The 15,419-nt window shown below is 41.3% G+C and overlaps 1 protein-coding gene across 1 annotated transcript; it reads right to left on the bottom strand.

Annotated features, from left to right (window-relative positions):
- Positions 1-12,604: 12,604 nt before the first annotated feature.
- Positions 12,605-15,083, bottom strand: LOC144707405 (uncharacterized). Its single transcript, XM_078580510.1, has 2 exons — positions 14,951-15,083; positions 12,605-14,909 (listed from the first exon to the last, which is right to left on the bottom strand). The coding sequence occupies exons 1-2, from the start codon at positions 15,081-15,083 to the stop codon at positions 14,659-14,661; spliced, it is 384 nt and encodes a 127-aa protein (XP_078436636.1). The 3' UTR covers positions 12,605-14,658.
- Positions 15,084-15,419: the final 336 nt, after the last annotated feature.

Here is a 15,419-nt window from a genome sequence, read left to right as displayed (position 1 = left end):
GAACATATTAGGGATTTAATGAATTTTTATTTGATGATTCGAGGCAAGAAAATATATTTCATTTAACTAAAAATATGGTGAGATGATATAGGTGATAAAGAATAGATGTATGGAATAATTAATGTATATAAGTGAACGGAATAAGTGGGTGAGACAAATGGCAAATGACAGATGGCTTGTATGGATGTAATGGGTGAGATGGATGTCAATGGATTAACATGGATGCAGTGATGTGAATGGGTGGATGGTGTTTAAACGAAGAACATAAATTAAGTGCACGAAGACTCACATTAGATCTATCTATTCTACCAAGATCAAGGCAATTTGTGATAGCAAGGGAGCCCCTCCTATCACTAGAGAAATTATAAAAAACACTAATATATATATATATATATATATATATATATATATATATATATATATGTATATATATATATATATATCAGAATATTATTCTAAAATAAATTAAACATTATAAAAACATGATCCAAAAAATTCTAAAAATAAATAAATATCAGAAAAACACAATATCATTTTGAGTAGAAATAAAAATTTATATTTTACTGTATTAATTTGATAATTAGTGTGTAATAATAACACAAATTGGAACCCTAATGGATTGCATTCCATTAGATAATGGTTATATAACCCTAATTCCCTTCCAGCCACTTGCCACAAAAATCAGGACCACTCTGTCTCTAACAAACATGCTACACCCACAACACTGCAGCTCCCTATTTGGGACCTAGAGATGACATGATTTCTGGGTTCTGAGGCCGTGATGAAAAAAAAACTTAAATGATACATGTAGTGGAAGAAAATATCATAGTCATAAAAATTATGTAAAATTTAATGATCAAATCATCTTGGCACAAATCACATCCGCGATTTCTTAATTCCTCCATTAAGCCGTATAGAGCTGTTCATTTGTCTAGCATGTAAACTGATGGGCATCTGTCTAGCAAATCACACTTCCATGTTAAGGTTAAGGTTAAGTTCATAGAAATAAATATTTATTAATTATTTTTTTCTCAGGTGATGTTAGTAATGAAGTCCTTGAAAACATTTAGTGACTTACTGAATTATCATGGGATCATAATACATTGATACACTAATTTTATGTATTTAATCCAGATATTCATATTCAATGGTTATTGATAAACCTATTTGGACCTATAAAAACATACAAATATTAGAGTTACGTCCATGCACCATTTTATTGATCTTATCTTCATTTTAATATAAATTCTCATTTCATATATTGTTTCTGGAATGAGCTTAAAACCACCCTTATTAAAATTTCTACCTAATTTTTGAAGGCCATACATTCTCATGTAGAACATGTCTCAAATCAGTATCTTTAATGGAATTAATTCTTGCACCAGTGGGTATTGTAAATTTTCTAGGGCAGAGATTCAATAAAATAATAATAAATAAAAAAAGGATTTTAAGAGGCCAGGAGCCAGCACCTGCGCAAGGCACTAGCAATGCTCAAGCCAGGCGCAAGCGAGCGCAAGGTGCTCAATCCAGCCTACAGCCAACGAGCACTGCTGCACCCAAGGAGTACCACCACGGTTCCTCAGAAGGGCTGCACAAAGAGCCCATAGAAGGCCCATACATAGATAGTCCCCATGCACACATGGTGATGGAACACACCCAAGCGTCATCGACAACACGTCATCGGAGCCGTCTTCACCACCATCAGCATCACCGTCAGTTCATGTCCAGTTCGACCAGCACGCCAAAGCGTCCGTGAAGACGCTCGGGTTTAAATACCCCGGGTAGAGCACGTTCGCATTCATATCACCGTGTTTTAATTAGATGTTTTCAGTCATTTGATTTCATGTTCGTGTTCGTCATGATGAGTTCACCGTACTCATCAGACACGTCCGTATCATCGCATTTCGTCCGTCGTGTTATTTTGAATCGCTTTATTATTTTCCCATGTTCTTTTTCATTTTCAGTGTTGTAAAGGGTCCCTTATTGGGCCCCTATGTGTACTGTGTATGGGGTCCATCATGGCCCTATATAAGGTCATGATGGACCATGTTCTCGGCAGATCTGGATTTGCAGTTGGCAGTTACCATACGTCCAGGTCTTAACTTGAGAGAATAAGATGAAGGTGGGGAGAGCAGAAGAGAAGGAGAGGAAGACTCAAGGGAGGGGAAGACAGAATGAACACCTGCTGGGGATAGGAGCGACGATCATTTTGCCACCCACGCCTAAGAAGTCGGTCTGAACACAGGGTCAAAACTATCCCATTGGCCCTCCTCCCGTCTGACGCATCGGTGAGCATACGAACTTCAAAAGCGGATCCGCTGACCGTTTGCCAGCCAGCCGCTGCGTGGAGCATTCACCTTTGTGCAACATCACGGGCTATCGATGTTGCTGCGTCACTCTCTCAACTTTAGCGTGTGACTACGCCCACTACTGGCCGATCTCCCAATACCAACGTCACGGGAGCTGCAGAACTGGTTTACCGACTGATGTTTCACGCGCGTTCGGCTATCGGCTACTGCCTCTGGAAGACTCACTACAGCCCTGTTCATGGTTTGGACTCACATCGCCGAATGCAAGCGCCATCGTACTCGAGTCGTACAACTCAGCCGATGCATCGCTGATCTACGCGACTAGGGTATGTGGGTTGTCGAGCAGACCGCGAAGGGACCCGCGAGAGTTTGCGTGCCCAGAATGTGGGACTCACTCGACTGGTCACTGACCCACGCCGGTGACTATTGACCATCCCCCAATCCAAAGTCACACCAAAGTGGTTTTTCCCCCCCCATGCATCACGCGGACGATCGAAGTTCTACCCCGGTCGGAGATACGTGATGACCATACCAAAATCTGGTCAGCTGTCGTGCACGGTGAGACTCCATCTCATAAGGTGCTGCTGGAGATTGTGATCCGCGACCAGAATCACCCTTCCACCAAAGACCATCGCGCCAGACCCTCCAATGCGCCGCGCTCTGCCAATGAGCCTTCTGCCGACCTTGGGCTCGTTGAGACCACTTGGTTCCTCTCTTGACTGACGGTCACCTGCCTTCAAGCTGCCAGTTGAGACGACACCAGCCCTTTGGTCTTTACGCCTTCAATACACATCTCCGCCAGCAATTCTTGTCCTCGATTCTTCCCCTCCAAGCTCTACCAACCCTCCTACGCCCTGCCGCCATCCGAGCTCCGCTGCCCCTCTCCAGCACGCCTCCACCTATCGACCTGCATTGAACCCGTGCATCCACAAAGACATCAACAACGAACGCCGCCGCCGATGAGGTACATCGTTCCCCTTGCTCGTCAGTTATATTACGTCTTATAGTATATTATCGGCTACACTCCTCCGCGCTCGGGTTAGATTTGGTGAGAGAAAATTATCAAGAAACTACATGTTGAGCGTCTTTCTAGGTATGGGCCAAGCCCGTTCGTTACGTGCGAGCCCCTATGGAATTATTCTCTTCGGCGCCATAGTTGTTAGCGTCTCTCCGACGAGGAGCATAAGGTCACCGTCACCATCTCTGGATGCCCGCTTCGGAGCTTGGAGTTTGGCGAATCACCACGAGTCGGAGCCTGCACGTACATTCTCCTAGGTTACATCGCATCAGGTAGTTACATTCACTTAGTGAATTGTCTCGTCAGACGACACCATTGACGACGTCCGACATCACATGGGGAAGATGGTATTTTAATTCAAAGGTTATATAAAAATAGCATTTCTATTACAGCATTTATTTCCTACTCTTCTGATATGGGATTGTCAACAATAGCCTTTTTCAGCTTTGAGTTGGGCCGGGGTGACAATAGACAAAATAGATCGCGGCCCGACAGGTCATGTTCTTAAGGAAATAACAAAGAATATGTGACTGGGTTTTGAGTTGGGTCGACCCAAAGCCCACGTCATAAGAGGCCAATTTAAGTTAAAGGACGATCGGACCTTCTGACTTCTACGTAATATTTTATGTTATTTTCAATTTTTTCTAAGTTATTGATTGGTCACGACGGCTGACACAGATGGTGGGCTCACATGAACGATGAATCAAAGAGTCATTTATTATACTAGAAGATGTTGGGTTCTAGAGGCCTTGACATGAATGAACAAATCAAAACATTCTGCAGCGGAAGCCTTGAACGGAATCAAAACGGCATCATTAAAACCATGTAACTAAGCACCTTCGCACCGATCTCATCCATGACTTCTTGGATCTTGGAGCGAGACAAGTCGAGCTGCTCAATTGTGCAGCCTCTAGACATATCCACGCAATCCTCGGCACATTGAATCTCCTCCTTCTCCTTGACAAGCCCCATTCTTTCTTTGTCATCGCCGTTACATCGTCCCGATTGCATCGGGGATGGAGAGAGGGTGTGGGGAGAAGGGAGAAGAAGGGGAAAGGCCCCTGAATAATTCTGGCCTGGATGAATTTCGTTCAAGACCTTCGCCTATTTATATTGTGGTTATTTTGCATAAAACCCCCCAAAACTGAAATATATCTTTTGACGTCCAAAAGATCATTTGCGTGTGACACTCTAGGCCTATGTATCAGTCTAGTTAACAACTCCAGCGGCCTAGAAACATTTATTTACCTTCCAAATTTGGATTAATTAATGGCGGATCGATTTAACCCAATCGATAGGTTGAGTCTCCAACACGCGGAGTGCCAAGCTACACCTCGTGTTCTTGAATATATAAAAGAGTGTGTATCAACTTGCTTTATGGAACCTGTTCGTCATTGGTTACCGTGTATGTATAGTCCCTCATCCACTTGACGCTCCTTGGACAACTTAAAGTGTGGTCAACTATCAAACCCTAATCGGTCATCCGAGTTAGTACTGATGCATTAGGAAATCATCAGAGAATTATTTTCTGATATTTCACTGTCTTGGCCAAGGACTTCATCGCATCGTTTTCCTTGAGTTGCAACCTGTTATACTGAGGGTGGACAATCCCATCTTGACCACTCAATCGTCTTCGTGAACTTCTTGATGCACTTGACTAAGACTGTTTAGAATCCCATGATTAGAGACTCGTTGCATAGTTAAAGTGCAACCGTCTATCCACAAGACGCCTTTGGTGTCTCAGGTCTAAGGACCACTTACACAACCGTGACGTGAATCAACCTGATTGATAGTTCAGTATAATACCATTCAGGGATTCGTACAGATCAATTCAGTGAACTCTTTCCACTAAAGAGCACCCACTATCTATCCTTAGTGTCTCCACACTTATGGCAACGGGATCGGCCATAGTCATTATATGAGTGAGGTTAGATAGTGCTATTCTATCTGGATACTTCGATGTCATTCTCGAGTATCCTTTGAATAGGAATGTTTAGAACACATGCTTAAAGACTAGTGATCTCCGTATTACGATCTCATCATAATTCACTAAGTCCGCTCATGTATTCATGGACTTCATTATAAGCATCACACGTGCACTATAATGAATATGTTGTATTAGTGAACATGGAACAAGATGTGGATTGTGTGATTGTGATGTCTGACGTCGCCTAGGACGTCGTCCGGTTGGTACTGAGTCGATGCTCAGGTACCGATATAGTGATGTTAGACGTCGACGGTGTTGTCGTGCGACGAATAAAACAAGCCCTAAACGGGTATGTAACTACGATGAAATGGTGTGTCCTGTGTGTCGTACTTTCAAGCCCTGACTCGATGAGGATGCCGAACTCTGAGCTCCAAAGGGTTCGCGTGGTGACGGCAACGGTGGCCTCTCAAGCCTTGTCGGAGGGACGAAGGAGGCTATGGCGCCAAATAGAATCAATCCGTCGGGGCTTGCACACAACGGATGGGCTCGACCTGTACATGTAAGACGCTCAATTCTCATGGTTTTGTCAAATTTCTCCGTCACCTATATCTAGCCCAAGCGTGGTGGAGGCAATTGAAAGCTATACTGAAGAAGGTAAAATAACGAGTGAACGGAGGACAGTGTACCTTGTCGGTGATTTGTTCGCCGTCGGACCTTCGTTGATGCAACAGCCAATGGACCATTCACTGAATGGGGGGGAGAAAGGAATGATTCAAGCTCCATCCACCGGTGGACCTTGGTCAACCGAATGCACCTGAAATCATGAAATCTCCACGATGCTGGCCAGAAGGAGTGGATTCCTCCGTCGGTAACCCACTCGCCCCCAAATGAACTTCAACTCAGAAAACACGTCAACACCGTCAGGGGGTTTTACCGTGGTGGTGACCTCATCGTGTTGGGGGTCGTTTTTGCATCACACAATGACCACGTGCACACGCGCATTTGGGGTCAACGCTGCACGGTAGACGATCAACGTAGTGGCGAGAGTGACTCTGCTTATGCAAAGGCGGGTCTGAATGAGCGAGGAACGACAGGAGAGAGGATGGGGGAGTAGCTACAACCACCTTCCTCTCTTTTGCCTTCCCTTTCTCTTCTCCACCTATCTATCGTCTCCTTCTTCCCTCTTATTTCTGTCACGGTGGGACCAAGAGTAGAAACAACAACAATAACTCAATTTCTTCCTGGTCTGAGTGCATTAGGGCGCCACCCTTCCCTTAAGTAGGGAAATTAGTGGGCCCTAATGGTCCTTAAGGGAGAGGGGGAAGGGTAGTCCAATAAGAGGGGCCTTATATAATGGTATATAATGGCCCCTCATTACAAAAATAAGAGAAAATAAACATAAAAAGAAGGGGAAAAGGAGGAGGTCTAAATGACTAAGGACCCCTCCCAACATAACGACGAAGACACAACAGACAAAATGATGGGTGCTTCTCGGCTCGACGAAATGACTGGACGAGACCAAGAAAACAGAAGCCTGACTAACAAAGAAGATGAAAGAAATCAGAACACGATAAAAGCGAGTGTAATTCACCCCGGGCTGTCAGAATCCGGATGTCGTCTGTGACGCCTTGGCGTGCTAGTCGGCTGGACACGGATCGGCGGGCAGTCGATGACGGTGGTGACGGCTCAAATGATGCCTTCGATGGGGCAAGATGGGGTGCGCCATTAGATCGGCTTGCCGGACACATATATTTCCATAAAAAAAAAGGAATGTTAAATATTTAACCAATAGTGATTTATTTAATAAGAATATATTTATGTTTGATGAATCAAATTATAGTTATTCCGTTGAAATAAATTGCCGGGTCGAGATAACTTCACTACCTATCTTGACATAAATTTTCATTATTATACTATAAATAAATTTCATCATCTTACTTACTTACTCTATCAACAACTATAAAAATATTAATCCTAATAAATAATATAGTTAACATCCTCTCTTATAAATATCTCACTTCTTCCTTTCACAACTTCTTTCTATAACATCTTATTATCATTTATAATCCAAAACTTCTCCACCTTTCTATCTACCATTTTCTACATACTTATCTTCACCTTTCCACTATCTTTATTATTGTTAATATCATCACTTCTCCTACTCAACCTCTAACTAATATATTTAAGTACCCTTATTATCAACCTTATTCTGCATAATCCTAACTAAATAATTAACTTCACCTCTAAAGGCCAGTCCCAATGGAGATGACCTCAGTCCCACTATACACATATTTGATTGAGTTTTTATTTTAATGAATTTATTTGATTTAGGCAAATTAAAATTAGAACAACAGTAAAGTTAACATCATAATTTCCTTTCATCATTTATTCAAGATAAACATGAAACTATCAAGAAATAATAGTTCTATATGATCATAATTACACAATCTATTTAGAATACATGTTTAAAGACTAATGATCACTATATTATGATCTCCTCATAATTCACTATGTCATTGCATGTATTCATGGACTTCATTATAAACATCACACCGGAAGAATAATGAATGTAAATATTTTATTCAATAAACTTAAATAAACATGGTAGTGTTATTGGCTTGGCAGTCACATAATATCAATCAGAGAATTCACTGAGTTGATCTATACGAATCCCTAAATTATATTATCGATCAGGTTGATTTATCGCATAATCTTGTGAGTGGTCCAAAGATTGGGGACACCACAAACATCTCGTGCATGAATGACTATGTATTGACTATGACTTACGTGTCTGCAACTATAGGATGAAAATACATCCTTATCTTGAGCACAGCAAGAAGTAGATGAAGTGAATTGATTGATCAAGATGAGATCGTCTGCCCACTACATAAGAGGAGACTGAATTGAGGAAGAAGATACATTGAATTCCCTGGACATGATACTGGAGATATAAGAAAAAAATTGTTATATGATATCTGTTATGCATGAGTAATAAATGAGATGCCAGATTAGGGTTTGAAAAATAACCATAGCCTAAGTCATTTTTAAGTCTCACGTGGATGAAATATCATATGTATATGATACCCAATGACAATAAATATGTTTTCCAAGAGTTAAATACACTTCATGCATCTTCTAGAGGATGACATGTAGCATGGCACCCATGGGATAAATCTTAAATCTTTCTATTATGTATATGTCAATATATATCAATAATAATTAAACATATCAATTAAATTCATCAATGACTAATTTATCTATATACCAAGATAGTAAATTAATAAGATTGGCCAATAAATATTATTAGGCTATTCAAATATTAACTGTACTGATAAATGGGCCTACAGGGTCACATGCATAAGATTTATGGATGATGATGGATGCTCTAGGGTTATCTGGATTTTTTGAAAATATCTAAAATAAATATAAATATAAATAAGGAGGCACCCATTTTAGGTCCCATGGTAGCCAATCATGGGTACCCCTTTTGTCTTCTTTTCTTCTCAAGCCACTCCCTCCACTAGTGAGACTTGATAGTGAGAATATCCGATAGATCATTAAGGAGATTTGGAGAATGAGAAGTGGATATATCTAGATGTTGTATAGATTAATATCTCAAAGACACACTTCAACAGAGAAAATCAAGGGCAGAATTAGTTCCAAACAAGGTGATGACATCATCTATTATTTTATTGTTCAAATTTTAACTGGTTTATATATTGTGCTGGATGAAATGTGATTTTAAGCAATCAAACAAAGCTAAAGAACCCAACATATGTGTATCCACATGAATCCCATCATACCAAGTCTCTTATTTCATCATGACGATCTCTATTATCTCTCCACCACCATCGTTATGTCATTTTGATTCGATCCTAAGTGGAGAAAAACAAAGGGAGAAGGTAGAAGAAGGTGGAGCCCAAAAATATTTCAAAATTTCGTTCAGGGCATTCAACTATTTATGCTTTGTGGGAATTTTCCCAAATGGCCATTCACACGTCACCCTGTAGGCCAGAGTGTTATGATGAACAACCCTATTGGCCCAATACTTTTATAACAAAGTCTAATTAAATCTATATCAATGCATAGATTAATAAATAATGAATTTATTCAACGTAATCAATAGGTCGACTGTCCAGCTCATGGGGTGACAAGCTACACCTCATGCCCAGAAGTATAATAACTCATACATGGAAACTTTGTGTCATCAGTTACTCTGTACATAGTGTCCCTCATCTACTTGATGCTCTTAGGATGACTTAGGGTATTATAACTTTCAAATCACAATTGTTTATTTTAGGTTGTAATATTTCATTTGAAAGTCATCACAGAACCCTTCTACGATATTCCACTACCTTGGGAAAAAAATTATCATATCCTCTTTATTGAGTGATATCATCATACAATGAGCAAAAGATGGCCCATCTTGACCACTCACTCATCTTCCTGATCTTTTTTCTACACCCAATTTAAGACAATTTGGAATTCCTTGGATGAGAGCTTGCAGGTCATACTCAAAGTATAATTGTCCATCTACAAGACCTGGTTCGTGTCTTAGGTTTAAGGACCACTTATAAAATCCTTAAATTAATCCACATGCTTGATAATTTGATGTAATGTCATTGAGTGATTCATATTGATCAATTCAATGGACACTTCTGGATAAAGAGCATTGACTATTAGTCCTTACCATCTCCAAATTGCTGATATGGGATAGGCCACATCATAAAATGAATGATAATAGATAGTGCTATCCTGTCTGGATGTCTTGAAGTACTTCTTGAGCATTCTCAATAAGAATATTCAGAAACACATGCTTAAGGACTAGCGAGCTCTGTGCTATAATTTCATAATACATACATTATAACGAATATATTATATTAATGAACATAAAAAAAATTAATGTGTGATTGGCTTTCCAAACACACACACATATATTTCCATCAATCATGAGTTTTTCACATCATGATACCACTCCTAATACCCCATTTTACTCATAAAATTACTACATTTTCAGCTGTAATGATTGGATTTGATAACCAAGAAAATCTGGGATGATTTAACCAAACTCCAAACATAATAAAATTTGGAAGGTTAGTAAGGCAGTCCATCCTACATTCATCTCTTAAATTTCTATCATCTGGTTGGGACCCTCTTTCCAACCCTAACCTTCAAATAAGACATTATATATGACTTGCGAGTGAGTTATCCCCTGTCCCACGTTTTGTCTTCTCAATCTCAACCTACATCCATGCCATTCTAATGCAGATTGGTTATTGGAGTTTCTTGGCAATATCTCAAAGTTCAGAAAGTCTAGTCGGTGACATCTGATGATATTGGATATTATTCTTGTCAATACCTCAGCCTCCATAAACTATAAGGAAACCGAGGTGAAAATCTACTTTATAATAAGAGTGGATGATCCCATCTTGACTAGTCAATCACTTTTTTTGAATGCTTGCTACATCCTGGATAAGACTTATTTGAACCTATGATTAAGGACGTATAAACTTATAAAATAAAAAATAGCGGTTAATGTATAATGTGTGTCTCGTGTCTTTGGTATTAGGACCACTTGCACAATTGTGACATGAATCAACATCAATGACATTTAGGTATAATATCGTCTAGGGATTCATGTGGATCAATTCAATGAACTCTTTCCCAAAAGAGCACCCACCTTCTCTCCTTAGTATATATACACTAATGGCCATACAATTAGCCATACTTATCATATAAGTAGGATCATTTAGTGGCATTGTTTCTAAATATTTTGAATTCATTCTCGGGTATCCATCAAATATCAATATTTATAATACATGTCTAGAGACTAGTGATAAGTGTATTATGATGTCATTATAATTTATTAAGTCATTGTGTATATAGATGGACTTCATTACAGTCCTCACAAGAAAACATTAATAAATAAATGTTATTTCAATGAACAGTAAGATACGAAGTGATTGGCTCGTCAGCCATGTAATATTCATCATATGACATGGCCTTTCAAAAATTATGTGGTGTTTTTCACGTGTGACCAACATGTTTTACACATGTTCTCTTCCTAAGGCACCATGTCAATATCTTTCTCTTTGACCTCAAGGGGAAATCAACTATACACAAACATGTATATGTCAACAAAATTGAAAAAAAGAGATAACATGCCTTATAAACGATAAAAAAATGATCAGTTTGGGAAAATGATGTGACAATAATTTAATTTCATGGATCTTAATTAAAAAAGTTTTGCATTTATTTTCTCATGCAAAATATGAGATGATTCTAACTTTATCATCCATTTATAAATGATCACTCATCCATGGAGACTCAAAGTGAATTTTAATTTATTAAGGACATGTAAGTCAGTTGATCAATCAAGAGACTGATTGTATTGGCCTTTTAAGAGAGTGAATTTGTCTTCTATTAGCCCAAAAATCAGCTAATCATTCGTTCTCACCTAGGGTCCACATAAACTTATAAACACATTATTTTTTATAAACAAAGTAGTGGTAAATTACCACAATTCCTCCCCATCAGTATGGCAAGACCACGTTCGTAGCCCTACCAGCATTTCCTCTCCAATTCTGGCATATCCTTCTCACGCTGTGTTGTTGGTGGAATTCTTTCTGCTTGGTTGGATTCGGTGGCGTCGTTAGTGGCTATAGTGGTGCTGTTGGTGGCCATTCATAAAATTTTCAGGCATGCTTAATTGCTCAACAAATCAATCAAATTAATCTATTTCATATGATCAACAATCTACGGGCAAAAAATTCCTACGGATTGTATCATCCCTCTTACCCAATAAGCTCCATCACAAATGATCAAATATGTGAATCATCTGATAATCGAGGAAGATTCATTCCTTGGGTATTTAACGATATATATAGTACAGTGGTAACAAAACTAGCTAACTTTTTCCCGTAAAACGACACAATTTGAAGTGATCATACATCACTTATGCAAATAACCATCCAAAAGGGTGTTGTATAAACAGACAATCATCTCATTTTACAAATACTATCAATCTCTACATCCATCCTCAAGAGGAATAGAATAAATCAGGTAAAGAAGAAAAGACAAAAGAAGAACAAGAGATGGGAAGACGCCAGAGGGCTGGTCTCAATCCTGCAGAGGATAGAGAGAGAACACCTCTTCTAGCCAACTGCCATTTGCCACTTCTGATCTGGATTTTGTCCTGTTATACCCTTATTGGGCCTGCTGTCAGCCCATTATGGCCACCAAAACGGGCCAAGAAGAGTGCGGGCCCCACCAAGAATATTCCTCCCAACCTCCCCCTTCTGCTGATGGTTTAGATTCAGAGCTAGAGCCATATTTAATAATAACCCAGAATAAAAACAAAACTAACCGTCATTTCACTTAAAAAAATAAAAATATACAGCGTAGCTTTTTACAGTTGTGGCTCAAGGAGTCAGAGCTGCTGTCCTCTGCTCATTTCACTCCAATGGCGACTGAAGAAGAGAGAGAATATAGAGAGAAGAGATAGAGAGAGAGAGAAAAGAGAGAGAAAGAACGTGGATGGAAAAGGGTGTGAGCCAGTCTAGAGAGAGACTGAGTGGATCAGCCTTAACTGGGAAGAGAGAGAGAGAACGTAGAGAGAAAGGCCAGGCGAAGAAACCCTTTTGGAGAGAGAGAGGATAGAGAAAGAGAGCAAGGAAGAGAGAGAGAGAGAGAAACTGTACAAGGTAGAGATAGGGAAGAGAGTCTAGGAGAGAGAACGTGGAACCTGGCAAAGAAAGGCATTTCTAGAGAGGGAAAATAGTGAAAGAGAGCAAGGAAGAGAGAGAGAGGCTCTCCAGGGTAAAAGTGCACGAGAATGGAAGAGAGAGAAAGTTTAGAAGATAGTTATAGGGGAGACAAAGGCTGGACAGGAAAGCGAGGGAGATAGAAATAGTAGACGATAGAGATAGTGGACACAAAGCCTGGAGAGAAGAGAGAGAAAGTGCAGAAGATGGGTGTTGGAGACACGTAGAGAGAGAAAGTGTAGAATACAAGAATCGGGAAGAGAGAGAAATAGAATAAGAAGTGTATATGAAGACTGAGGAGCAAGATCAACAGAGAGTAAAACTATGGAACTTGGAGACTGAGCAAGATCAAGAGAGAGAGAGTGAAGAACACAAAGACTGGGAGACAAGCGTACAGAAGACGGACATTGTAGAGAGAGAAAGAAAGAGAGACACCAAAAGAGAGAGAAAGTAGGATAGCTAGACAGAGAAGTGTAGAGAGAGAAAGGAGGATAGATGGAGAGAGAAGTATAGAGTTGGAGAAGGAGATAGAGAGATAGAAGGTTGGAGAGAGAAGATTGAGAGACAAGTATACAGAGAGAGAAGGGTAGAGACAGAAATGTAGAGAGAGAGGAGGAGATTGAGAGTGATAGAAGGGTAGAGAGAGAGACATGGGTACAGAGAGAAGGAGATTGAGACTGATAGATGTGTAGAGAGAGAGAGCAACTGTAGAGAGACAAGGAGATTGAGAGTGATAAATAGTTTAGAGAGAGAGCAACGGTAGAGAGACAAGGAGGTTGAGAGTGATAGAAGTCTACACAGAGAAGGAGATTGAGACTACAGATGTGCAGAGAGAGAGAGAGCAAGTATAGAGAGAGAAGTGTAGAGAGAGAAAGCAAGTGTAGAGAGAGAAAATATGTAGAGAGAGAAGTGCAGATAGATGGAGAAGTGTAGACAGACAGTATGTAGAGAGAGAAGGGTAGACAGAGAGAGCGAAATGTAGAGAGAGAATTCAAGAGAGAAAGAACGAAGTGTAGAGAGAGAGAGAGAAGGGTCGAAAGAGAGAGCGAAGTGTAGAGAGAGAGAGAGAAGGGTCGAAAGAGAGAGCGAAGTGTAGACAGAGAGAATTTGAGAGAGAGAACGAAGTGTAGAAAGAGAGAAAGGTCGACAGAGAGAGCGAAGCGTAGAGAGGGAGAAATCTAGAGAGCGAATGAACTCTAGAGATAGAGAGAAGGGTAGACAGAGAGAGCAAAGTGTGGAGAGAGGTAGAGAGAGAAGGGTAGACAGAGAGCGAAGTGTAGAGAGAGAGAGAAGGGCAGACAGACTGAGCAAAGGGTAGAGAGAGAGAGAGAAGTGTCGAGAGAGAGCGAAGTGTCGAGAGAAAGAAGTGTAGAGAGCAAAGCGTAGAGAGAGAGAAGGGTATAGAGAGAGAAGGGTACAGAGAGAGAAGGGTACAGAGAGAGAAGGGTATAGAGAGAGAAGTGTAGAGAGAGAGAGAGAAGGGTAGAGAGAGACAGAGAAGTGTAGAGAGAGATAGAGAAGGATAGAGAGAGACAGAGAAGGATATATAGAGAGAGAGAGAGAGAGGGTAGAGAGAGACAGAGAAGGATATAGAGAGAGAGAGAAAAAAAAAAAAAGGGTAGAGAGAGAGAGAGAGAGAAATCATCCGAAGAAGCCGGTCTGGCTCCATACGGCGTCCCTGACCCTGCTCAAGTCCCTCCCTTTGAGCGTCCTCCCCGCCCCTTCCACCACCGATTGCGACCTCCTCTCTCCTCCCCTCGCCATGAAATACTCGTGCGCCGCCATCTCCCCCCCCATCTCCTCCCCCCCCATCTCCCCCCCCCTCCGCCGCCCCTCCGGCACGCTCACCGGCGCCGCCCCCCGCCGCCGCCCCTCCCCCCTCCGCACCACGTGTCGCCCCCCCAACCCCTCCACCTCAAGCGCTGACGTCAGCCCCCGCCGCCGCCGCCCCGCCCCCCCGCCTCTCCCCCTCCCCCGCCGCCGCCGCCGCCGGCGCCGCCGGCTCCGCCGCCGTCCAGATGTCCTCCTCCGATAGGTCCACGTCGTCCTCCTCCTCCCCCCCGCATGCCCCCCCCTCGTACCCCCCCAGAAATCTCCCCCCTCTCTGCATGGGATCAGAGAGACTGGCACAGCCCTAGAGAGAGAAACTCGCGGTCTCGATCCCCTCCCCACCCCCTTATTTATTCACACCCAAAAGTAATTTCCCTCAAATTTTCACCCAAAATTAATTTCCCTATAGAGAGAAACTCGCGGTCTAAATCCCCCCCCCCCTTTTATATATTCCCACCCAAAAGTAATTTCCCTCGAATTTTCACCCTAAATTAATCTCCCAAGAGAGAGAAACTCGCCCTCTAAATCCCCCCTTATTTATTTCCCAAGCAAAATTAATTTTCCTCTAATTT

The sequence above is a fragment of the Wolffia australiana genome, chromosome 9 (genome assembly GCF_029677425.1).
Source record: "Wolffia australiana isolate 7733 chromosome 9, ASM2967742v1".
Taxonomy (NCBI): Eukaryota; Viridiplantae; Streptophyta; class Magnoliopsida; order Alismatales; family Araceae; genus Wolffia; species Wolffia australiana.
This window is presented reverse-complemented; position numbering and strand designations above follow the sequence as displayed.

Excerpts from the sequence above, each read along its gene's own strand:
- LOC144707405 (XM_078580510.1), bottom strand. The coding sequence starts at position 15,083 with ATGCGGGGGGGAGGAGGAGGACGACGTGGACCTATCGGAGGAGGACAT. Across the intron at positions 14,910-14,950 it reads GCGGGGCGGCGGCGGCGGGG|ACGTGGTGCGGAGGGGGGAG; the intron begins GCTGACGTCAGC and ends TGGGGGGGCGAC.